General features: G+C 36.6%; 1 protein-coding gene across 11 annotated transcripts in view; it reads left to right on the forward strand.

Annotated features, from left to right (window-relative positions):
* Cdh12 (cadherin 12) overlaps window positions 1-25167 on the forward strand; it is a 1149544-nt gene that overhangs the window by 1019701 nt on the left and 104676 nt on the right. For all 11 annotated transcript variants that reach the window (XM_011245344.3, XM_011245342.3, XM_011245345.3 and 8 more), the window contains 2 exons: window positions 11648-11767; window positions 23965-24132. In XM_011245344.3, the coding sequence (XP_011243646.1) occupies window positions 11648-11767; window positions 23965-24132 (288 nt within the window). The remainder of the gene's footprint in view (window positions 1-11647; window positions 11768-23964; window positions 24133-25167) is intronic.

Below are 25167 nucleotides of genomic sequence, written 5' to 3' on the forward strand. Positions count from 1 at the left end.
TCAGACATTCAAAGAAGATCTAATCCCAGTTCTTCACAAACTATTCCACAAAATAGAAGCAGAAGGTACTCTACCCAGTTCATTCTATGAGCCACAATTACTCTGATACCTAAAGACACAAAAAAAGACACAAAAAAGATTGAGAACTTCAGACCAATTTCTCTTATGAATATCGATGCAAAAATATTCAATAAAATTCTCACTAACCGAATCCAAGAACACATCAAAACAATCATCCATCCTGATCAAGTAGGTTTCATTCTAGGGATGCAGTTATGGTTCAATATACAGAAATCTATCAATGTGATCCACTATATAAACAAACTCAAAGACAAAAACCACATGATCATCTCGATAGATGCGGAGTAAGCATTTGACAAAATCCAACACCCTTTCATGATAAAAGTCTTGAAAAGATCAGGAATTTAAGGCCCATACCTAAACATGATAAAAGCAATCTACAGCAAACCAGTAGCCAACATCAAAGTAAATGTTGAGAAGTTGGAAACAATCCCACTAAAATCAGGGACTTGACAAGGCTGCCCACTTTCTCCCTATCTATTCAACATTGTACTTGAAGTCCTAGCCAGAACAATTCGACAACAAAAGGATATCCAGCAGATACAAATTGGAAAGGAAGAAGTGAAAATATCACTTTTTTGCACATGACATGATAGTATATATAAGTGATCCTAAAATTTCCACCAGAGAACTCCTAATCCTGATAAAGAGCTTCAGTGAAGTAGCTGGATATAAAATTAACTTAAACAAGTCAATGGCCTTTCTCTACTAAACAGGCTGAGAAAGAAACAACACCCTTCTCAATAGTGACAAATAATATAAAATACCTTGGAGTGACTCTAAGGAAGTGAAAGATCTGTGTGATAAGAACTTCAAGACTCTGAAGAAAGAAATTAAAGAAGATCTCAGAAGATGGAAAGATCTCCCATGTTCATGGATTGGCAGGATCAATATAGTAAAAATGGCTATCTTGCCAAAAGCAAAGATTCAATGCAGTCCCCATCAAAATTCCAACTCAATTCTTCCACGAATTAGAAAGGGAAATCCTCAAATTCATCTGGGAGTAACAAAAAATCTAGGATAGCAAAAACTCTCCTCAAGGATAAAAGAACCTCTGGTGGAATCATCATGCCCAATCTAAAGCTGTACTACCAAGCAATTGTGATAAAAACTGAATGTTGCTGGTATAGCGACAGACAAGTAGAACAATGGAATAGAATTGAAGACCCAGAAATGAAATCACACACCTATGGCCACTTGATCTTTGACAAGGGAGTTAAACCATCCAGTGGAAAAAAGATAGCATTTTCAAAAAATGGTGCTGGCACAACTTGCGGTTATCATGTAGAAGAATGTGAATTGATCCATTCCTATCTCCTTGTACTATGGCCAAATTTAAGTGGATCAAGGAACTCCACATAAAACCAGAGACTGAAACTTACAGAAGAGAAAGTGGGGAAAAGCCTCGAAGATATGGGCACAGGGGGAAATATTCCTGACTAGAACAGCAATGGCTTGTGCTGTAAGATCGAGAATGGACAAACAGGACTTCATAATATTGCAAAGCTTCTGTAAGGCAAAAGACACTCTCAATAAGACAAAAAGGCCACCAACAGATTGGGAAAGGATCTTTACCTATCTTAAATCAGATAGTGGACTAATATCCAATATATATAAAGAACTCAAGAAGATGGACTTCAAAAAAATCAAATAACCCCATTAAAAATGGGGCTCAGAGCTAAACCAAGAATTCTCACCTGAGGAATGCCAAATGGCTGAGAAGCACCTGAAAAAAAATGTTCACCATCCTTATTCATCACGGAAATGCAAATCAAAACAACCCTGAGGTTCTATCTCACACCAGTCAGAATGGCTAAGTTCAAAAATTCAGGTGACAGCAAATGCTGACGAGGATGTGGAGAAAGAGGAACACTCCTCCATTGTTGGTGGAATTGGAAACTTGTACAACCCCTCTGGAAATCAGTCTGGTGGTTTCTCAGAAAATTGGACATAGTACTACCAGAGGATCCTGCAATACCTCTCCTGGGCATATATCCAGAAGATGTTCCAACTGGTAAGAAATACACATGCTCCATTATGTTCATAGCAGCCTTATTTGTAATAGCCAGAAGCTGGAAAGAATCCAGATGCCCCTAAATAGAGGAATGGATACAGAAAATTTGGTACATTTACATAATGAAGTACTACTCAACTATTAAAGAGAATGAATTTATGAAATTCCTAGGCAAATGGATGGACCTGGAGGGCATCGTCCTGAGTGATATAACCAAATCACAAAAGAAATCACATGATATGTACTCACTGATAAGTGGATATTAGCCCAGAAACTTAGAATACCCAAGGTACCAGATACAATTTGCATGGCATAGATTTTTTTTCAAACATCCTCAGAGAAACAGAAAAAAATACTAATTATCATATATGGAAGACAAGCTTTGACATTTTGGTCAAAGAATATACAGTTTCAGTTAGATTGAAGAAACAAATTCAAGATACCGACTGTGTATCATGATGATTGTAGTTAGCAATGTGCAAATGTTTTCACATAGTAATAAACCAGAGTATAAATTCAAGGACTTGGAATAGGTAGCTTAGCCTTGTTTACTTTAGACATGTTCAGAAATGTTTCATTTTCTACAGCTATTAGTGTTCTTATTGTATATAAGCACCTTGTATTTCCAAGGGCTCCTACATATAACACATTTTATCTTAGATATAAACATAAAGCAGGGCTATCCATATCCTTTGAACCATCACCTCTGTATCCATTATTGGGTCATTAGGAGAAATTTTGTCTTGAGTTTTAACACATGTACTGTGAAAAGATAAGAGAGAAAAATCAAAGTGAGACTTTCTAGCTAAAGGCACTGTTGAGAAAAATAATTTACTCCATTTAAATTGTTTATTTCCATACCAGTTTTTAAGGTAGATTATTAGATCAGTAATTAAGAAATGTACTCAGAGCCAGGGTAGATGGGTTCCTGAGTTCAAGGCCAGCCTGTTTTACATAGTAAGTTTCAGACCAGCAGGAGTATCATGAATGGTAATACACTGTCAGGATAAGCAAAGAAAGAAGCAAGAGAGAGAGAGAGAGAGAGAGAGAGAGAGAGAGAGAGAGAGAGAGAGGAAGGAAGGAAGGAAGGAAGGAAGGAAGGAAGGAAGGAAGGAAGGAAGGAAGGAAGGAAGAAAGAAAGAAAGGAGGAAGGAAGTTCTACTCAGGCATCTTGTCAGATTATACCAAATGAGAATTGTGTGAATACTTGTAGTGATAAAATATTGATATAATGATGGTTCCTATTAGACATTACTTGCAAATTCTTGCAATTATCTATAATTCAGCTATTAAATGACACTATATCACAATTTTTTCTTGTATATACAGCTTGAAATCCCAAAGAACATCTCAAAAGAAAAGTAAAACATACTGTATATCTACAATGTTATTTCTTTTTTTCCATTTTTTATTAGGTATTTAGCTCATTTACATTTCCAATGCTATACTAAAAGTCCCCCATACCCACCCACCCCCACTCCCCTACCCACCCACTCCCCCTTTTTGGCCCTGGCGTTCCCCTGTACTGGGGCATATAAAGTTTGTGTGTCCAATGGGCCTCTCTTTCCAGTGATGGCCGACTAGGCCATCTTTTGATACATATGCAGCTAGAGTCAAGAGCTCCGGGGTACTGGTTAGTTCATAATGTTGTTCCACCTATAGGGTTGCAGATCCCTTTAGCTCCTTGGCTACTTTCTCTAGCTCCTCCATTGGGAGCTTTGTGATCCATCCATTAGCTGACTGTGAGCATCCACTTCTGTGTTTGCTAGGCCCCGGCATAGTCTCACAAGAGACAGCTACATCTGGGTACTTTCAATAAAATCTTGCTAGTATATGCAATGGTGTCAGCGTTTGGATGCTGATTATGGGGTGGATCCCTGGATATGGCAGTCTCTAGATGGTCCATCCTTTCATCTCAGCTCCAAACTTTGTCTTTGTAACTCCTTCCATGGGTGTTTTGTTCCCAATTCTAAGGAGAGGCATAGTGTCCACACTTCAGTCTTCATTCTTCTTGAGTTTCATGAGTTTAGCAAATTGTATTTTATATCTTGGGTATCCTAGGTTTGGGGCAATATCCACTTATCAGTGAGTACATATTGTGTGAGTTCCTTTGTGAATAAGTTACCTCACTGAGGATGATGCCCTCCAGGTCCATCCATTTGCCTAGTAATTTCATAAATTCATTCTTTTTAATAGCTGAGTAGTACTCCATTGTGTAGATGTACCACATTTTCTGTATCCATTCTCTGTTGAGGGGCATCTGGTTCTTTCCAGCTTCTGGCTATTGTAAATAAGGCTGCTATGAACATAATGGAGCATGTGTCCTTCTTACCAGTTGGGGCATCTTCTGGATATATGCCCAGGAGAGGTATTGCTAGATCCTCCGGTAGTACTATGTCCAATTTTCTGAGGATCCGTCAGACTGATTTCCAGAGTGGTCGTACAAGCCTGCAATCCCACTAACAATGGAGGAGTGTTCCTCTTTCTCCACATCCACGCCAGCATCTGCTGTCACCTGAATTTTTGATCTTAGCCATTCTGACTGGTGTGAGGAGGAATCTCAGGGTTGTTTTGATTTGCATTTCCCTGATGATTAAGGATGTTGAACATTTTTTCAGGTGCTTCTCTGCCATTCGGTATTCCTCAGGTGAGAATTCTTTGTTCAGTTCTGAGCCCCATTTTTTTAATGGGGTTGTTCGATTTTCTGAAGTCCACCTTCTTGAGTTCTTTATATATGTTGGATGTTAGTCCCCTATCTGATTTAGGATAGGTAAAGATCCTTTCCCAATCTGTTGGTGGTCTTTTTGTCTTATTGACGGTGTCTTTTGCCTTGCAGAAACTTTGGACTTTCATTAGGTCCCATTTGCCAATTCTCGATCTTATAGTACAAGCCATTGCTGTTCTGTTCAGGAATTTTTCCCCTGTGCCCATATCTTCAAGGCTTTTCCCCACTTTCTCCTCTATAAGTTTCAGTGTCTCTGGTTTTATGTGAAGTTCCTTGATCCACTTAGATTTGACCTTAGTACAAGGAGATAAGTATGGATCGATTCACATTCTTCTACATGATAACAACCAGTTGTGCCAGCACCAATTCTTGAAAATGCTGTCTTTCTTCCACTGGATGGTTTTAGCTCCCTTGTCGAAGATCAAGTGACCATAGGTGTGTGGGTTCATTTCTGGGTCTTCAATTCTATTCCATTGGTCTACTTGTCTGTCTCTATACCAGTACCATGCAGTTTTTATCACAATTGCTCTGTAGTAAAGCTTTAGGTCTGGCATGGTGATTCCACCAGAAGTTCTTTTATCCTTGAGAAGACTTTTTGCTATCCTAGGTTTTTTGTTATTCCAGACGAATTTGCAAATTGCTCCTTCCAATTCGTTGAAGAATTGAGTTGGAATTTTGATGGGGATTGCATTGAATCTGTAGATTGCTTTTGGCAAGATAGCCATTTTTACAATGTTAATCCTGCCAATCAATGAGCATGGGAGATCTTTCCATCTTCTGAGATCTTCTTTAATTTCTTTCTTCAGAGATTTGTAGTTTTTATTATACAGATCTTTCACTTCCTTAGTTAGAGTCACGCCAAGATATTTTATATTATTTGTGACTATTGGGAAGGGTGTTGTTTCCCTAATTTCTTTCTCAGCCTGTTTATTCTTTGTATAGAGAAAGGCCATTGACTTGTTTGAGTTTATTTTATATCCAGCTACTTCACCGAAGCTGTTTATCAGGTTTAGGAGTTCTCTGGTAGAATTTTTAGGGTCACTTATATATACTATCATATCATCTGCAAAAAGTGATATTTTGACTTCCTCTTTTCCAATTTGTATCCCCTTGATCTCCTTTTGTTGTAGAATTGCTCTGGCTAATACTTCAAGTACTATGTTGAAAAGGTAGGGAGAAAGTGGGCAGCCTTGTCTAGTCCCTGATTTTAGTGGGATTGCTTCCAGCTTCTCTCCATTTACTTTGATGTTGGCTACTGGTTTGTTGTATATTGCTTTTATCATGTTTAGGTATGGGCCTTGAACCCTGATCTTTCCAAAACTTTTATCATGAATGGGTGTTGGATCTTGTCAAATGCTTTTTCTGCATCTAACGAGATGGTCATGTGGTTTTTGTCTTTGAGTTTGTTTATATAATGGATTACATCGATGGATTTTCGTATATTAAACCATCCCTGCATCCCTGGAATAAAACCTACTTGGTCAGGATGGATGATTGCTTTAATGTGTTCTTGGATTCGGTTAGCGAGAATTTTATTGAGGATTTTTGCATCGATATTCATAAGAGAAATTGGTCTGAAGTTCTCTATCTTTGTTGGGTCTTTCTGTGGTTTAGGTATCAGAGTAATAGTGGCTTCATAAAATGAGTTGGGTAGAGTACCTTCTACTTCTATTTTGTGAAATTGTTTGCGCAGAACTGGAATTAGATCTTCTTTGAAGGTCTGATAGAACTCTGCACTAAACTCTTCTGGTCCTGGGCTTTTTTTGGTTGGGAGACTATTAATAACTGCTTCTATTTCTTTAGGTGATATGGGACTGTTTAGATGGTCAACTTGATCCTGATTCAACTTTGGTACCTGGTATCTGTCCAGAAATTTGTCCATTTCGTCCAGGTTTTCCAGTTTTGTTGAGTATAGCCTTTTGTAGAAGGATCTGATGGTGTTTTGGATTTCTTCAGGATTTGTTGTGTTGTCTCCCTTTTCATTTCTGATTTTGTTAATTAGGATTTTGTCCCTGTGCCCTTTAGTGAGTCTAGCTAAGGGTTTATCTATCTTGTTGATTTTCTCAAAGAACCAACTCCTTGTTTGGTTAATTCTGTGAATAGTTCTTCTTGCTTCCACTTGGTTGATTTCACCCCTGAGTTTGATTATTTCCTGCCGTCTACTCCTCTTGGGTGAATTTGCTTCCTTTTTTTTCTAGGGCTTTTAGTTGTGTTGTCAAGCTGCTAGTATGTGCTCTCTCCCGTTTCTTCTTGGAGGCACTCAGAGCTATGAGTTTCCCTCTTAGAAATGCTTTCATTGTGTCCCATAAGTTTGGGTACGTTGTGGCTTCATTTTCATTAAACTCTAAAAAGTCTTTAATTTCTTTCTTTATTCCTTCCTTGACCAAGGTATCATTGAGAAGAGTGTTATTCAGTTTCCACGTGAATGTTGGCTTTCCATTATTTATGTTGTTATTGAAGATCAGTCTTAGGCCATGGTGGTCTGATAGGATACATGGGACAATTTCAATATTTTTGTATCTGTTGAGGCCTGTTTTGTGACCAATTATATGGTCAATTTTGGAGAAGGTCCTGTGAGGTGCTGAGAAGAAGGTATATCCTTTTGTTTTAGGATAAAATGTTCTGTAGATATCTGTTAAGTCCATTTGTTTCATAACTTCTGTTAGTTTCACTTTGTCCCTGTTTAGTTTCTGTTTCCACGATCTGTCCATTGAAGAAAGTGGTGTGTTGAAGTCTCCCACTATTATTGTGTGAGGTGCAATGTGTGCTTTGAGCTTTACTAAAGTGTCTTTAATGAATGTGGCTGCCCTTGCATTTGCTGCGTAGATATTCAGAATTGAGAGTTCCTCTTGGAGGATTTTACCTTTGATGAGTATGAAGTGTCCCTCCTTGTCTTTTTTGATAACTTTGGGTTGGAAGTGGATTATTTCCGATATTAAAATGGCTACTCCAGCTTGTTTCTTCAGTCCATTTGCTTGGAAAATTGTTTTCCAGCCTTTCACTCTGAGGTAGTGTCTGTCTTTTTCCCTGAGATGGGTTTCCTATAAGCAGAAGAATGTTGGGTCCTGTTTGTGTAGCCAGTCTGTTAGTCTATGTCTTTTTATTGGGGAATTGAGTCCATTGTTATTAAGAGATATTAAGGAAAAGTAATTGTTGCTTCCTTTTATTTTTGTTGTTAGAGTTGGCATTCTGTTCTTGTGGCTGTCTTCTGTTTGGTTTGTTGAGTGATTACTTTCTTGGTTGTTCTAGGGCGTGATTTCCGTCCTTGTATTGCATCTTTTCTGTTATTATCCTTTGAAGGGCTGGATTCCTGGAAAGATATTGTGTGAATTTGGTTTTGTCTTGGAATACTTTGGTTTCTCCATCTATGGTAATTGAGAGTTTGGCCGGGTATAGTAGCCTGGGCTGGCATTTGTGTTCTCTTAGTGTCTGTATAACATCTGTCCAGGCTCTTCTGGCTTTCATAGTCTCTGGTGAAAAGTCTGGTGTAATTCTGATAGGCCTTCCTTTATATGTTACTTGACCTTTCTCCCTTACTGCTTTTAATATTCTATCTTTATTTAGTGCATTTGTTGTTCTGATTATTATGTGTCGGGAGGAATTTCTTTTCTGGTCCAGTCTATTTGGAGTCCTGTAGGCTTCTTGTATGATCATGGGCATCTCTTTCTTTATGTTTGTGAAGTTTTCTTCTATAATTTTGTTGAAGATATTAGCTGGCCCTTTAAGTTGAAAATCTTCATTCTCATCAATTCCTATTATCCGTAGGTTTGGTCTTCTCATTGTGTCCTGGATTACCTGGATGTTTTGAGTTAGGATCCTTTTGCATTTTGTATTTTCTTTGACTGTTGTGTCGATGTTCTCTATGGAATCTTCTGCACCTGAGATTCTCTCTTCCATTTCTTGTATTCTGTTGCTGATGCTCGCATCTATGTTTCCAGATCTCTTTCCTAGGGTTTCTATCTCCAGCGTTGCCTCGCTTTGGGTTTTCTTTATTGTGTCTACTTCCCTTTTTAGTTCTAGTATGGTTTTGTTCATTTCCATTACCTGTTTGGATGTGTTTTCCTGTTTTTCTTTAATGATTTCTACCTGTTTGGCTGTGTTTTCCTGCTTTTCTTTAAGGGCCTGTAACTCTTTAGCACTGCTCTCCTGTAATTCTTTAAGTGACTTATCAAAGTCTTTCTTGATGTCCTCTATCATCATCATGAGAAATGCTTTTAAATCTGTGTCTAGATTTTCGGTTGTGTTGGGGTGCCCAGGACTAGGTGGGGTGGGAGTGCTGCCTTCTGATGATGGTGAGTGGTCTTGATTTCTGTTAGTAGTATTCTTACGTTTGTCTTTCGCCATCTGGTAATCTCTGAAGCTAGCTGTTTTAGTAGTCACTGTTAAGAGCTTTTTCTTCAGGTGACTCTGTTAGCCTCTATAAGCAGACCTGGAGGGTAGCACTCTCCTTAGTTTCAGTGGGCAGAGTATTCTCTGCAGGCAAGCTCTCTTCTTGCAGGGAAGGTACCCAGATATCTGCTGTTCGAACCAGACTCCTGGCAGAAGTTGTGTTCCACTCACTAGAGGTCTTAGGATCCCGTGTGGAATTCTGTGTGGGCCCTTGAGGGTGTCAGGCGACTCCGCTGGCAAGGTAGCCCGGGGCTCGAGTGGAGCAGAAGGGGCTTGTGCCCCAGATCAGGCCTGGGTAGCCTGCTTCCCTATGTACCGAAGTCTCAGGTTCCGCGCGATTGGATTGGGGCAGACACTGTGTTCCACTCACCAAGAGGTCTTAGGATCCTGTGGGGAGTCCTGTGTGGGCCCTTGTGGGTGTTGGGCAAGACTCTACAATGTTATTTCTTATTTAAAAAAATAGTAATTTTTTTATAGTACAGAGAGGAAGATTTATTTCTCAGTCCTGACAGTCAACTGCCTGTTTGATGACTGCACTACTTTAAGAGAAATATGTTTAGATCCATGTGGTATGTAATGTTTAGTTATAAATGAATTTCTCTATATGAATATATATATATTGTATTATATATGTATGTTTTTATGTATCACTAGACATTTCTACAGAGCATAATATAACCGACCTTTTTTTTTCTGCTTCTGAAGACTTTTGTCTGTCATCAACATTTAATTTGTTATGATTTATGACAACTTGTTTACATTTTTATTTCTAACTAAGGATAGTGGTATTGAACAAATAATTTGAAGAGTTAATGTAAAGTGCTTATGAGCTACTTAATTTATACTTATAAATAGGTAACAGTAAAAATGTCCCATTGTACTTAGTACCTAAATATATGCACAATTCTCAAAAAATGAGAAAAGGTAAAAATAATTTTGTTTGGCTATAATGGTTTATTTGGCAAAACTATGTAATTAACTGGGACTGGAGACAAAGAGGCCCTCAACTGTTATTGAACAATTCAACTATTTCAGATCATTTTTGCTTTCTCTTTGTCTTTAATATTATTTCCTAATTAAAGGCTTCCTAATGCTAATAGGCCATTGTTGCTTTGCAAGTTGAAGTAGCAGATCATTTAGCAGCCTCGAAACCTTTTAGCTTCTCTATCAATATTTTAATCATGAAATTCAAGCACCCACAATGAGGATATGAGCTAATGTAAATGGTACTCAATGTTTTTTTTGGTATGCAAATCAATACAGATATTGTGGTGCCTTTCAGCTCAGTGATCTATGTACTGGAAACAGGCAATGCTTTTAAAATGTATTTGAAATACAGACCAATTACAGCAAATATGGTTACCTACAGTTTAAAATTCATTCACATGTTACATTTTGTATATATACATTCCTTATACAAAAATATTAATTGATACAAAAAGTTGCATACATTCTTGAAATTCAAAGAGATTTCTTATGTATGTTTCATTTCATCATAAAATCAAGCTAACTATAATTATTTGATTCATCTCAAATGTCTGTTTTATTACTTAATGAAGCTTTCTTCTATTTTCCTGAAGTATAAAGCACACTATTTTATTATTTACGATTACTGGTTCTGCAATAGTGAACTAGAAGTTCTTGTTTCTGTGTAATTGAAATTCAATAAGCACTAATCAAAAATTTCCTTCCTAAAACATCTCTAGACTTCTTACAACCATCGTTAAATCTTCACCTTTTGTGAGGTCGATAGTTTGGATGACATATGTATGCTAGTTCACTTGGTATTTATCTTCCTTCATATGGCTTATTCCACTTAGCACAATGAATTCTAAGACTCTGTGTTCCTTCAAACACAAGGACTCCAGGATTTTTACCTAGACCCTTGGTATCACACTATGCTTCTGTACTGTATTCTCTTTTTCCATTCACTAATTAATGATTAATTGGGTTCTTTCCAATTCTTGGTTAATGACAGTAGGACTTTAGTGAATCAAAAGTGTGCATTTCTCTTCAACATGCCATACTCTTTTCTTTACAAGTGTACCAATTCACAGTAAACTTACCACACCGCAGGGTTCCTTTACATTTTCATTTTTTTAAAAAAGAAAATTTGTACTGCTAGAATGAAGTGGTACGATCATTGTTGTTGGTGGTTCTGAAGTGTTCTCCTTTTTTGTCTTCTTTGCTTATACTTCTATTCAATCTTTATACATTTTCAGTCTTTATAGCCATTCTTCCTGGATTGAGAGCATGTCCCATGTGGCTTGGAGTTGAAAGAATACAATATTTTGATTATGCCTTTTAAGAAATCCTTAGGAGCATCTGGATTCAAAGCATTCATAGAACAGTCAGCTTACAAAAGTATACAAGATCCAAAAACCAGCAAGTATGACTTTTGTCTCTGTAAAGGCAAATGACATTGTGTTATTTTGCAGGTGCGTATGTGCTGCAGGTGAAGGCCACAGATGCAGACGATCCTACCTATGGGAACAGTGCCAGAGTTGTTTACAGCATCCTTCAGGGGCAACCTTATTTCTCTATTGATCCCAAAACAGGTAAAGTTTTACTTTGGCCAACATTTCACCACTCACTCAAATATTTAAACTTTAATCTGGGAATCAAGAATTTCTATTCCCACACACTCTGCTTCTGGGTGGGTTGGGGAGCAGGGCAGGAGGAGGTTATAGGGGACATTCAGGATAGCATTTGAAATCTAAATGAAGAAAATATCTAATAATAATAAAAAAGAACTGATGGATAAATGTTTTCCAAATAGGTCCAAATTTCTTAGCGAGGTGTGCTTTATCTTATTTTTAGAAATTTAATTCTTTTCTTCTCTTCACCATTCTAAAAAAACATATTTTATTTGTTTCATGTCACATTTCTCTGTTGTGTTCAATTTTATTGTTTAAAGATGACACAGATACATCTGTGATTTCTTTTGTTATTTTCATATGTGTTATGGAGAGCTGGTTTTGAGAAATATAGTAGATATGCTTGCAGTCATATCTGCATCTGACTCCTTCAGCATTTGAGAAATATAGTAGATATGCTTGCAGTCACATCTGCATCTGACTCCTTCAGCATTTGAGAAATATAGTAGATATGCTTGCAGTCATATCTGCATCTGACTCCTTCAGCATTTGCAGACTTGATGAACCAAGAACATTGGTTCTTTTAAATTTGTTCTTCTTAGGCAGATCTTTTTCTTTCCTTTCTCTTCTCTTCTCTTCTCTTCTCTTCTCTTCTCTTCTCTTCTCTTCTCTTCTCTTCTCTTCTTTTCTTTCTTTCTTTTTAAAAAATTATTCTTTAATCTTGTGGTTTGTTTTTTGTTTTGATTTGGTTTGGTTTTGGTTTTTCGAGACAGGGTTTCTCGGTATAGCCTTGGCTGTCCTGGAACTCACTTTGTAGACCAGGCTGGCTTTGAACTCAGAAATCTGCCTGCCTCTGCCTCCCAAGTGCTGGGATTAAAGGTGTGTGCCAACACACCCGGCTTTATTCTTTAATCTTGTATTACAGTCTACACTTTATTCCCCTCCTGGTTGGTCTGCCCTCAGACTGTTCCACATCCCACACCTCCTTCCCACCATCTCTCCTGTCTCCAAGTGGGTGTCCCCAACCCTCTATCCCAGGAGACCTTCCCACTCCTTGGTGCTCTGGAGGGTTAGGTGTATCTTCTCTGACTGAGTTCAAACACAGCAGTCTTCTGCTGAATATGTGTTGGGCATCTCATATCAGCTGGTGTATGCTGTCCGGTTCTCTCAGTGTATCTCTCAGGGTCTGAGAGATCTCTAGTGTCCAGGTTAGTCGATATAGCTGGTCTTATAGGGTCATCTTCCTCCTCAGCTTCTTCCAGCTTTTTCCTAATTCAGTCACAGAGGACACAAGATTCTGTGCATTGGTTGAGTGTAAATATCTGCATTGGGCCTTTCAGAGGGTAGTCATGATAGGCCCCTGTTTGTAAGCACACCATAGCCTCTGTAATAATGGGGCCTTCTCCTGAGTGATGGGCTGGGTGTGTTTTGTGTGTTTCATTTTGTTAGTTTAAAAATGAATTTTATATTTCAAAACTAGATATAAATAAGTGGGATATTAGAGGCTTAAATTTTCTTTATTCATTTTCTTTTCTTTTTCTATCTTAGGTGAGAGAGATCAGACCAAAGGTCTCTATTTAGTAAGTCAGCACTCAACTTTGAGTAAAGTCTCCAGGCTTTGGTCCTATTTGAATGAAATAAAGTTTCCCTTTCAAACTTTCTGGTTATAAATGCTGATTTTTATTAAAAAGATTTAGGCATGTCACAGTTAAAGAGGAACTTCAAGAGGACACTGATTAAATCAATTATCTACTGTATGTTAAAATAGATTAATAAAATAAATTAATACAATTTTATATGGTAGCTTAGTATTGTATAAAATTCTAAACATGTTGTAGGGAGTAAATTTTTAATTTAGTAATTCATATTAAAATCAAGTGGTTTTACTTTATTCTTAAGGCTATAATATAAATGCATTTCTCCTTAGCTTTTCTCCCTCCATGGCCTTCAATATACTTTTGAATATTCTTTTTCAATTTTACTACAACCTTTTCTACTAATTTTTTATGATGTATATGTAAATGCATACATTCTTAAATATAACCCACTCATTCCATATAATGTTACTTGATTTTAAGGCTGATCATTTGGCACTGGGCAACTAATTATTGTGCTTGTCTTGTGGAATCCAGCTTTTCCTCTCCTACTTTTCCTCAGTTCCTGATGTAAGGTTGAGAACACTTGGGCTTTTTCCTGTTTTGGTATGTCCATGGGTATAATTCTTGCTTTAATCAAAAATTTAAATTTATATGTTCAAGTAAATTCATTATACTTTATTCCTTTATTTGAGGATTCCATACATCTGTATAATATGCTTTAATCAACTCTGCCTGCAACCCCTTTATTTCTTTCCCTATTCTCCCCACTTTTCTTCTGCCACTCATTACGTGCTTTTGTGTGTGTGTGTGTGGTGTGTGTGTGTGTGTATGTGTGTGTGTGTGTGTGTGTGTGATTGTTTGTCTCTCTCTCTCTCCCATCGTTTTCCCCCTTTTCTCTCCATCTTTCCCTTTCTTCTCCTGTCTCTCTCTATGTCCTCACTGAGTTCACTTAGCTCTGTCTGTATACATGCTTTCAACTAATCATTTCAAAATCTAATTTCTAATATTGTAGTAAGATACAGATTAAGTAATGGTTAATCAAATGTAAATGTTGGCAAGAACCCTAAAGCCAATTGATGTTGTTTAAATAATGTAGACTTGTAGAACTTTCAAAATTTCTGGCCAACTCTATATAAAATTTTCTTCTCCGTTTTTGGTAGCCTAGTCAATCACTATTTGACACGGGTAGGCATTAACAACGTCAGAGCAAGTCCAGTGGTTGATTCTGTAGGCCCAAGAAAGTGTGAAATACCACAAGAACATTTTATGACATTGAAAGGTATTTTTAAAGTGATAGTTGAGGAGGGAAACGGGAAGTGAGCATGACTTTATTTAATTGTATGAATGTGGAAAAATTGCAATAAACACAGTTTCAAAGAAAATATTTTAAGCTATTAAATACAATTCAGTTGTTAGGATGAGTGTGTTGTGTGTGTGTGTGTGTGTGTGTGTACATTCATCAACACAGCACTATGTATGTGTGGAAGTCAGAGAAAACATTTTGGGAATAAGTTCATTCTCTTCTTCCAAAATACAGTGCTTGGGGATTAAACTAAAGCTATCAGGCTTGACAACAGGCAGTTTTATCTTATATACCATCTCATTAGTCAACTTAAGGGAAAGAGTTAAGAGTGGAGTATGAGTGGACAGACGGTGGGGAATTAAGAGCCAGATGCCTCATGCTTAAGTAACTGTATGATGGAGAAAAATGTCCACAAAGTTGTTTTATCAGGGAATATGTGAGAAAATATGGGAGACTATACAGTAATATTATTTTAAGGCAGTTTCTGGAATTTAAGAAAAAATCACATACATTGGTGGATTAAAAATGTATACTTAGAGTGGAAAATAATTCAGGGAGTTCTTCGCACTTCTCTCTATACTTCTCAGTGTAGAGATTCTCAGATATAGAACCATAGGTATGTACAGCCTGACAATGAGGAAAACTTATGGGAAGAATGCATCTCTCCTCCTGGAATCTCTTTGTGCTATACTTTCTTATAGATTTATAGGCCTGTTCCAACTTTAACTTAATGAAAACCATGACCACAAATGAAAGCATTGATGTTATCTGATGCTTAGCTCCTTGGAGCCCCTAAGGAACATTCCACAGAGACACAAAGACAATCAGAAAGCACACTTGGTGTGGTGGAGTAAGAGAATCCACATCTTGGAGATGTGGGAAAAATCCCACAGAGTGAGTGACTTACACAAACTCATATTACATTTTCAGGAAAGTCTGACTTCTTAGTAAGGAAAGAATCATTGTAGGTGAGACAGATGGAAACAATATTTGACTAAAAAATACATAGATTTCAGGAAAATATGAATTTGACATATTAAATAAGTTTTAAAAATCTATCTTCAAAATAATACCACAGAAATAAAATTATGTGCATAGAATAAAATATCTCCTAATACAGTTATTATAAATGGTAGATAAATTCTATTTCATATAAAAGTGCTATTTTTCAGTTGAAAATGCATGTGTTGCATGGCTGTATAATCTTGTATTTATAATTTCATATGAAACATTTTATTTAGAGGTAAAGGTGACTATCTTCTGGCATCAGCTGCATAATAAATTTCATAAGAATTGATTTTCACTGGAGACAGAAGTCTTGCTGTAACAATGCCTCAGACCACTAGACAGGATAGGAGTAGGTGATGAGGCACTTCATTAAGAGAATGAAAACTAGCTCTTCGTGAACAAAAGCCATTAAGAAGACCTTTTGACAAATTTATCACCTTGTGGTAGATAAGAAAAAAATCAAAAATCAAGGATAATTGCAATTTCTCAGAAATAGTCCCCATTTGTTCCAGCTATGTAGCTACCTTTTATGATTCAGTTTGCTGTTATTAAATAAAATGCATGAAAACCTAAATTTTTGGTACTTGAGTGCAGAAACCATTTAAAACAATTATTAAAGAAGGCATCCCATGAAAACTTTTGGTGCCTAAATATTTAGAAAGAGACAAATGCACTCATTATTTATTCAGTTGAAAGGAGAAGGTGAACTCTGTATTAATATTGCTTTCTGATTTGCATTCCTAGTTCGGCTTTCTCAGTGAGTCCACTGAGCTTGTATATAAGAAGCTTATATATAAGTATAAATGGACATTAAAGTAAATGGAGAGAAGCTGGAAGCAATCCCACTAAAATCAGGGACTAGACAAGGCTGCCCACTTTCTCCCTACCTTTTCAACATAGAACTTGAAGTATTAGCCAGAGCAATTCGACAACAAAAGGAGATCAAGGGGATACAAATTGGAAAAGAGGAAGTCAAAATATCACTTTTTGCAGATGATATGATAGTATATATAAGTGACCCTAAAAATTCTACCAGAGAACTCCTAAACCTGATAAACAGCTTCGGTGAAGTAGCTGGATATAAAATAAACTCAAACAAGTCAATGGCCTTTCTCTATACAAAGAATAAACAGGCTGAGAAAGAAATTAGGGAAACAACACCCTTCCCAATAGTCACAAATAATATAAAATATCTTGGCGTGACTCTAACTAAGGAAGTGAAAGATCTGTATAATAAAAACTTCAAATCTCTGAAGAAAGAAATTAAGGAAGATCTCAGAAGATGGAAAGATCTCCCATGCTCATGGATTGGCAGGATTAACATTGTAAAAATGGCTATCTTGCCAAAAGCAATCTACAGATTCAATGCAATCCCCATCAAAATTCCAACTCAATTCTTCAACGAATTAGAAGGAGCAATTTGCAAATTCATCTGAAATAACAAAAAACCTAGGATAGCAAAAAGTCTTCTCAAGGATAAAAGAACCTCTGGTGGAATCACCATGCCAGACCTAAAGCTTTACTACAGAGCAATTGTGATAAAAACTGCATGGTACTGGTATAGAGACAGACAAGTAGACCAATGGAATAGAATTGAAGACCCAGAAATGAACCCACACACCTATGGTCACTTGATCTTCGACAAGGGAGCTAAAACCATCCAGTGGAAGAAAGACAGCATTTTCAACAATTGGTGCTGGCACAACTGGTTGTTATCATGTAGAAGAATGCGAATCGATCCATACTTATCTCCTTGTACTAAGGTCAAATCTAAGTGGATCAAGGAACTTCACATAAAACCAGAGACACTGAAACTTATAGAGGAGAAAGTGGGGAAAAGCCTTGAAGATATGGCCACAGGGGAAAAATTCCTGAACAGAACAGCAATGGCTTGTACTGCAAGATCGAGAATTAACAAATGGGACCTAATGAAACTCCAAAGTTTCTGCAAGGCAAAAGACACCGTCAGTAAGACAAAAAGACCACCAACAGACTGGGAAAGGATCATTACCTATCCTAAATCAGATAGGGGACTAATATCCAACATATATAAAGAACTCAAGGAGGTGGACTTCAGAAAATCAAATAACCCCATTAAAAAATGGGGCTCAGAACTGAACAAAGAATTCTCACCTGAAGAATACCAAATGGCAGAGAAACACCTGAAAAAATGTTCAACATCCTTATTCATCAGGGAAATGCAAATCAAAACAACCCTGAGATTCCACCTCACACCAGTCAGAATGGCTAAGATCAAAAATTCAGGTGACAGCAGATGCTGGCGTGGATGTGGAGAAAGAGGAACACTCCTCCATTGTTGGTGGGATTGCAGGCTTGTACAACCACTCTGGAAATCAGTCTGGCGGTTCCTTAGAAAATTTGACATAGTACTACCGGAGGATCCAGCAATACCTCTCCTGGGCATATATCCAGAAGATGCCCCGATGGGTAAGAAGGACACATGCTCCACTATGTTCATAGCAGCCTTATTTATAATAGCCAGAAGCTGGAAAGAACCCAGATGCCCCTCAACAGAAGAATGGATACAGAAAATGTGGTACATCTACACAATGGAGTACTACTCAGCTATTAAAAAGAATGAATTTATGAAATTCCTAGCCAAATGGATGGACCTGGAGGGCATCATCCTGAGTGAGGTAACACATTCACAAAGAAACTCACACAATATGTACTCACTGATAAGTGGATATTAGCCCCAAACCTAGGATACCCAAGGTATAAGATACAATTTGCTAAACACATGAAACTCAAGAAGAATGAAGACTGAAGTGTGGACACTATGCCTCTCCTTAGAATTGGGAACAAAACACCCATGGAAGGAGTTACAGAGACAAAGTTTGGAGCTGAGATGAAAGGATGGACCATCTAGAGACTGCCATATCCAGGGATCCACCCCATAATCAGCATCCAAACCTTGACACCATTGCATACACTAGCAAGATTTTATTGAAAGGACCCAGATGTAGCCGTCTCTTGCGTGGATATGCCGGGGTCTAGCAAACACAGAAGTGGATGCTCACAGTCAGCTAATGGATGGATCACAGGGCTCCCAATGGAGGAGCTAGAGAATGTACCCAAGGAGCTAAAGGGATCTGCAACCCTATAGGTGTAACAACATTATGAACTAACCAGTACCCCGGAGCTCTTGACTCTAGCTGCATATATATCAAAAGATGGCCTAGTCGGCCATCACTGGAAAGAGAGGCCCATTGGACTTGCAAACTTTATATGCCCCAGTACAGGGGAACGCCAGGGCCAAAAAGGGGGAGTGGGTGGGCAGGGGAGTGGGGGTTGGTGGGTATGGGGGACTTTTGGTATAGCATTGGAAATGTAAATGAGCTAAATACCTAATAAAAAATGGAAAAAAAGTGACAACTCTAAAAAAAAATAAAATAAAATAAAATTAACTTAAAAAAAAAGATAAATTGAAGCAGCCTATTGAATAAACCAAGAAAAATAGTACTCATAAAATTCTCTCATTTCCAATTTATTTTCCTTAAGAAATAAGTAATTTTCTTTAAATATATATTTGTTTCTTTTCCTTAAACTATTAGTAGTAATTTAAAATCAAGATTGCAGTGAATTTTAAAAATATATTATGATTGCATCTCTCATATTTTATTTATGTGACAATAAGATGTTATATTTCCAAGTTATTCTAGTTTAAATTCTGCTTCTGTGACAAAATCCTTGGCCAAAAATACAACTTAAAGAAGACCAAATTTATTTTCTCTTCCATTTTCAGATTATGGTACATCACTGAGAATAAGCCAAGGCAGGCACTTAAAGTATTACATCCACATTCCAAGCAAGGGAGGATAACTTCAGGGATCCTTGCTTTTTTTTTTTTTTTTTCCTCTCTGCTTATGCTCAGAAAGATTTCTTCACTTTTATAAAATTCAAGTCCTGTCCTATGGGGTGAGCTGGGTCAATTACCACAACAGGCATGTCTATATATTACCTTGATGTAATTAACTCCTATATTATAATCTCTACCACTGCTTTAAATTGTGTCAAGACGTCACTTTAACACAGGCACCACAAGTGTATACTTTCAAAATATGGAAGGAAAAACTATAGTCTAAAAAAGTAAGCAATAATAATATAACATAATCTAATACATCCTATTTACTTTATTTAAGAACTTTGATTTTCTATTGTCTTAAAATATTTGTAATATAAAATTTACTATTTTAACTATGCCAAGTGCAATTTATCAACATAGAAGCCTTTATGATATTCCATAACTACTACTACCCACTGCCTCCAGAACTTGTTGGTCAAATATTTTAAAGTGTGTACAATTAAAATAATGTGTCCCACCAGGCAGTGGTGGCACACTCTAATACCAGCACTTGGGAAGCAGAGGCAGGCGGATTTCAGCCTGGGCTACACAGAGACATTTTTGGTCTCCAGAAACCAAAAATGTAAAAAGTAAAAAAATAATTTAAAATTATAATGTGTCTCCTTCCTCTAATTTTTCATATCTGTTGATTTATTTAAATTATCATAAAATAGTAAGAAAGTAACTGTAGGATCTACTTGGTTTCTTCTTTTTTCTATTGCTGGTATTTTATAGCATGTTATTGTTCCTACCTCAGAAGTCATATCAAGAAATCTGATAAAGATTGCCTAGATATGGAGAATTTCCTAAGAAAATTGGTCCTGAGTGTATCTCTATCCCTTCATCAGCAAGTCTCAAGACTGTTTCCAAAATAAAACTTACCCTCATACCATATCTATTATTTACTTTTATAGCTTTATTATTCTATTATTTGGCAATTTCATAAGTATAAGACATAGTGTGATGACTTCCCCCTCAACCCTATGTTATCTTCTTCTCATCCAGTCAACCCTCCTCCATCCCTACACATATTTTTCCCACATTGATGTCATTGTTTTCCTTTGTGGTTCACTCAACTCAGACATGTCTGTGGCCATGGTTTAGAAACAATCCGTTGGAGCCTGGTGAACAGGGTCAAGAACAGGAACAAAACTGAAGAAGATGACAATGACTGTGCCTTCATCAGAATGACAAAATACCCCAGACATAGTGGTTCAGCCCTTCTCCAGATATTCTTGCTCTTAATATTTCTCCTCTGTCCTTTGTGGTATGCCCTGAAATTCAGAGTCCTTCCTCTTTTCTTTTCTTTTCTTTTCTTTTCTTTTCTTTTCTTTTCTTTTCTTTTCTTTTCTTTTCTTTTCTTTTCTTTTCTTTTCTTTTCTTTTTTTTCTTCCTTTCCTTTCCTTTCCTTTCCTTTCCTTTCCTTTCCTTTCCTTTCCTGTCCTGTCCTGTCCTGTCCTGTCCTGTCCTGTCCTGTCCTGTCCTGTCCTGTCCTGTCCTGTTCTTTTCTGTCCTGTCCTGCCCTGCCCTGCCCTGCCTTGCCCTGCCCTGCCTGCCCTGTCCTGTCCTGTTCTGTTCTGTCCTGTACCATTCTGTTCTGTTCTATTCTATTCTTTTCTTTTCTTTTTTTCTTTTTTCTTTTTTTTTTTTTTTTTTTTTTTTTTTTTTTTTGGCTAAGCATTATTGTCCTCACAGTTTGGAACAGACCAAACTTTATATGCATTCACTGTCATTTGTTGTTGTAAGAGCTTCTCCAGGATGACATACTTTGTCTACAAGGTTGAAAGTTGATGCTTAGAAGGCAGCTTTCATGCTTTCAATTGTGTTAATTCCTTTATCTTCTCAGGCTAGCATTGCATCAAAGGCCACACTCTATTTATTGAGGCAGTGCTTTATGTACTACATGAGTACTTACAAGGCTTTACTGCCTGAAGATTGTCTTGGTGTCAGTCATTCATAGAGCTTTACAGAACTCAGATATCTACATTAATGGTGGTAGGTAAATAATAATTCCTTTCATTCATGACAATAATTAAAATTTTACTTAGTACATAGTAGCCACTCTTTTATATATTCATCTAAATGAGTGTAATAATATGAAACATTAACAGAATATTGATTATGAACATGCAAGTGCAAGAAAATAAACGGATGTAAAACTATATTAAGAAGCCAAAATTTGTGTCAAGGATATACCCTTAAGCAAAAAACACATAGTATGTTATTTGTTTCTTAATATGTGCAGTATATTATAAATTCATGGATACAGTGAAAAATGTTATCTCCTTGAATTCCCTAACCTCAGATTTTAAGAGAACCCAGAGTTTATACACACACACACACACACACACACACATGTGGAGGCAGGGTTTCTGTGGTGAATGAAAATTTCACGAACACAGCAGATCCATATAGTCAGTTGTCTCTTCAGAGCTTCTCTCTGTGCCTTACATATGTACTAGGATTGCAAGAGCTCTACCACACTCATTCAGCAATTTTTTAAATACTGTGCAGCACAAGCCCCTAAAAGTACACAGCAAGCACTTTTCTCATTGAGATACCTGCACAGCACCTAATGATTATTCTTATGCACATTTATTTGTAATATACAGACTGATTGTGGCTACATCTGACAATTGAAATTTTCTTCTGTTAAATATATTATAAACACCAATTTTGACACCAAAAACATATGCATTTATTTGGATCCAAATTATAGCTATATTAGTAGATGGGAGCAAGCCACTGATCATGCGCCTTAGAATGACGCTTCCCTTTCTTTGTTGTTTTCCTTCTTTTTCTCTTCCCTCACCCCTCCTTTTCTCATTTCTTTTTCTTTCTCTTTGTTATGTACAGTTTTCATTCTGGCAGATGATTAAGGTAGTTATATCAATGATGTAGAGAAAAAAGTTATATAAGCACTGAAGAAAATGAATGTTTATATAGCAATTTGACTAAAGATAATTCTTGCTCAATGCTATTACCAAGCAAACACAAGTGTCCAAAATAGGCAATTATGTAGAAAATGTGATCATTGCCCTTCAGATCGATGCTGCATAGTGTAAGAAGGCAACAGCACCGAGGTGTAGAGCTTAAAAGTCTTAGGTTTAAAAAAAAAACTGAAAATAAAGTATCAGAATCCTGAGCTGAAGAGAAGACAGATTGGATCAAAATGGTGTCAGTACCAATTCATGAATAAAGCATTAGGAACAAAAATGACGGATGTCTTTTCTGTAACTATTTCCTGCCAAGTGCCAGACAAAATTCTCAGATTGCAGTTCAATATGCATTAGCAAAAGTATAGCAATGGGTATGAAAGTAGATGGTGGCAAGAACAGATATATGGATGTATTCTGGGATACTGATTTAAAACCTATATGCTGTATTGATGGCTGATATTTTATTATTCATACACTTTTTTATTTAAGATATATCTTACTACTATCAAAGTCATATGTGATTAATAAAGGTTCTTCAATCTCTACCTGTTACTACTCTGGACTACCTATTGGAAGTTGGTTTAAAATTCTTAAATCACCTTCGAAATGATTCCGAAGTTCTTATAATCTTTACCATGAATAAATATTTTAAGTAGCTCCTATACCTGGATACAAGAATATAAATGACTGCCATATGTTAACATACACATGGGATATAAGATTCATGACATTATGATCAATTAACTTATTCATCCATCCAGTCATTCATTTCTTCAGTCACATACTAATTGTGATCAAGCATACAATATTTATCTCAAGATTCTAAATATAAAATATTTATCCTTAGGCATAAGATACTTTTCTTGACAGTGGATTACCTTCATACAAGGAGTCTCAAAGAGTCCTTGAGAGTAATATCTAACGAAAACTAAGCGAGTGGGAGGGGATGGAACACATTAATTAGCATAATTAGGCAAAGTCATGAAAGGCAAAACAAGTGATGAAGAGGACATATTTTATGTATTTTTAAGTTAAGCAGATTGTTTATTGCGAAAACTACAAAATTGAGACAAGAGCAGTCTTTGTAATTATACACTGAGCTCAGTTTAACTGCCTAAATTATTCTATGGGCACATTTTAATCTAAAGGTTTTAACATTTTCTTCAACTCAGCATAGAATTGAACACATAGATGAGGCCTAACTTATATGATTTGGGGAGAGATGACCTGTCATTTTCTTGTTTTACTGTACGGTGGTGAAAACAAAAGATTAAGTCACATCCTAACTTTAGGATAGTAGATAATTTAATTTTTACAAGATGATTTTATCGAACGTTTCACAGTTAGTAAATCTAGACATATTTTTTTTTTCTGTTCCAGTCTAATTAGGTCAGGAGACCAGTCGGTTTGTGATGTTGATTCTGTGTTATCACTTTCCCCACAAGGTGTCATTAGAACAGCATTGCCAAACATGGACAGAGAAGTCAAAGAGCAGTACCAGGTCCTCATTCAAGCGAAAGACATGGGAGGACAGCTCGGAGGACTTGCTGGAACTACAGTTGTCAACATCACCCTTACTGATGTCAATGACAACCCACCTCGCTTCCCAAAAAGTATGTCACTTACCTGTTAAGCATGTTTGCAAATGCGTCTAGAAAGAGAATTGAGCCATCAATGTTTTATTTTTTTCTCTCAGAAAATATACCTTGATTTTGGTTTCCCCTCCCTCCCACCCTCCCAGTTCCTGCCCATCTTTAACAAACCCACCATCCAGATCCACGCTCTAATTGTTTATCATTAGAAAACACAAGCTTCTAAGAGATGACTATAAAAATATATATATACGTACACACCCTGCAATATTTTAATATTGAAAAAAATTTAAAAAACATCTACAAATACTATTAATCTTTAGGAAGCAGATTATAATGGATTAAAAATGTGTGTCTTATAGATTTAAATTTTCAAGGAAATAATGCTTAGTGCTAAGCTAATAGAATAGACTATACTTGTGTAACCACACTTAAACTATTAAAGTGAATAAAAATTCCATTCTAACAATGAGCTAACTTACTGGCATAATGGTTTGTTAACTAACATATACTACACCACTTTCTATATTATACAATTGTCATACATGGATTTTGTGACTTATTTTAGCAAGTACATTTGTTGAACAGTTTTTAGATATTTAGTATCTCTGAAGATGTTGCTATGAACATTTCTTCCATTCTGATATTTATCTCATTTTAGACTTACAATAGGTGAGAATTGCTTTACTTTCTGGGATAATGGAATGATTCTCACCTATTTCTTCTCTATTACTGTATCCCTTGTTGAAAATGATGCTTTTCACTCATGCTCCCTCCAGTTTCCTCTTGAGTGTTGCATTTAACACCAGTTGGTACACCCTCTCCTCATTTTCTGTTGTATTTGTGAGGATTATTTCTGTGTTCCACAGAACTAGGACATTATGGCTAGGGAGTTTCATTCATGAAACACTAGGACTTCATTAATCATTATGTAGTTCATTGCCTGATTAGTTGTAAATAAGGTGAAATGCAGACTATTTTTCCTCTTTATACTTCTGTGCCTCTGTGTTTATTTACGTAAGGAAGTAAGTTATGATGGTAGCATTTCTTTAACTA

Source organism: Mus musculus, chromosome 15 (genome assembly GCF_000001635.26).
Source record: "Mus musculus strain C57BL/6J chromosome 15, GRCm38.p6 C57BL/6J".
In the NCBI taxonomy this organism is placed as follows: Eukaryota; Metazoa; Chordata; class Mammalia; order Rodentia; family Muridae; genus Mus; species Mus musculus.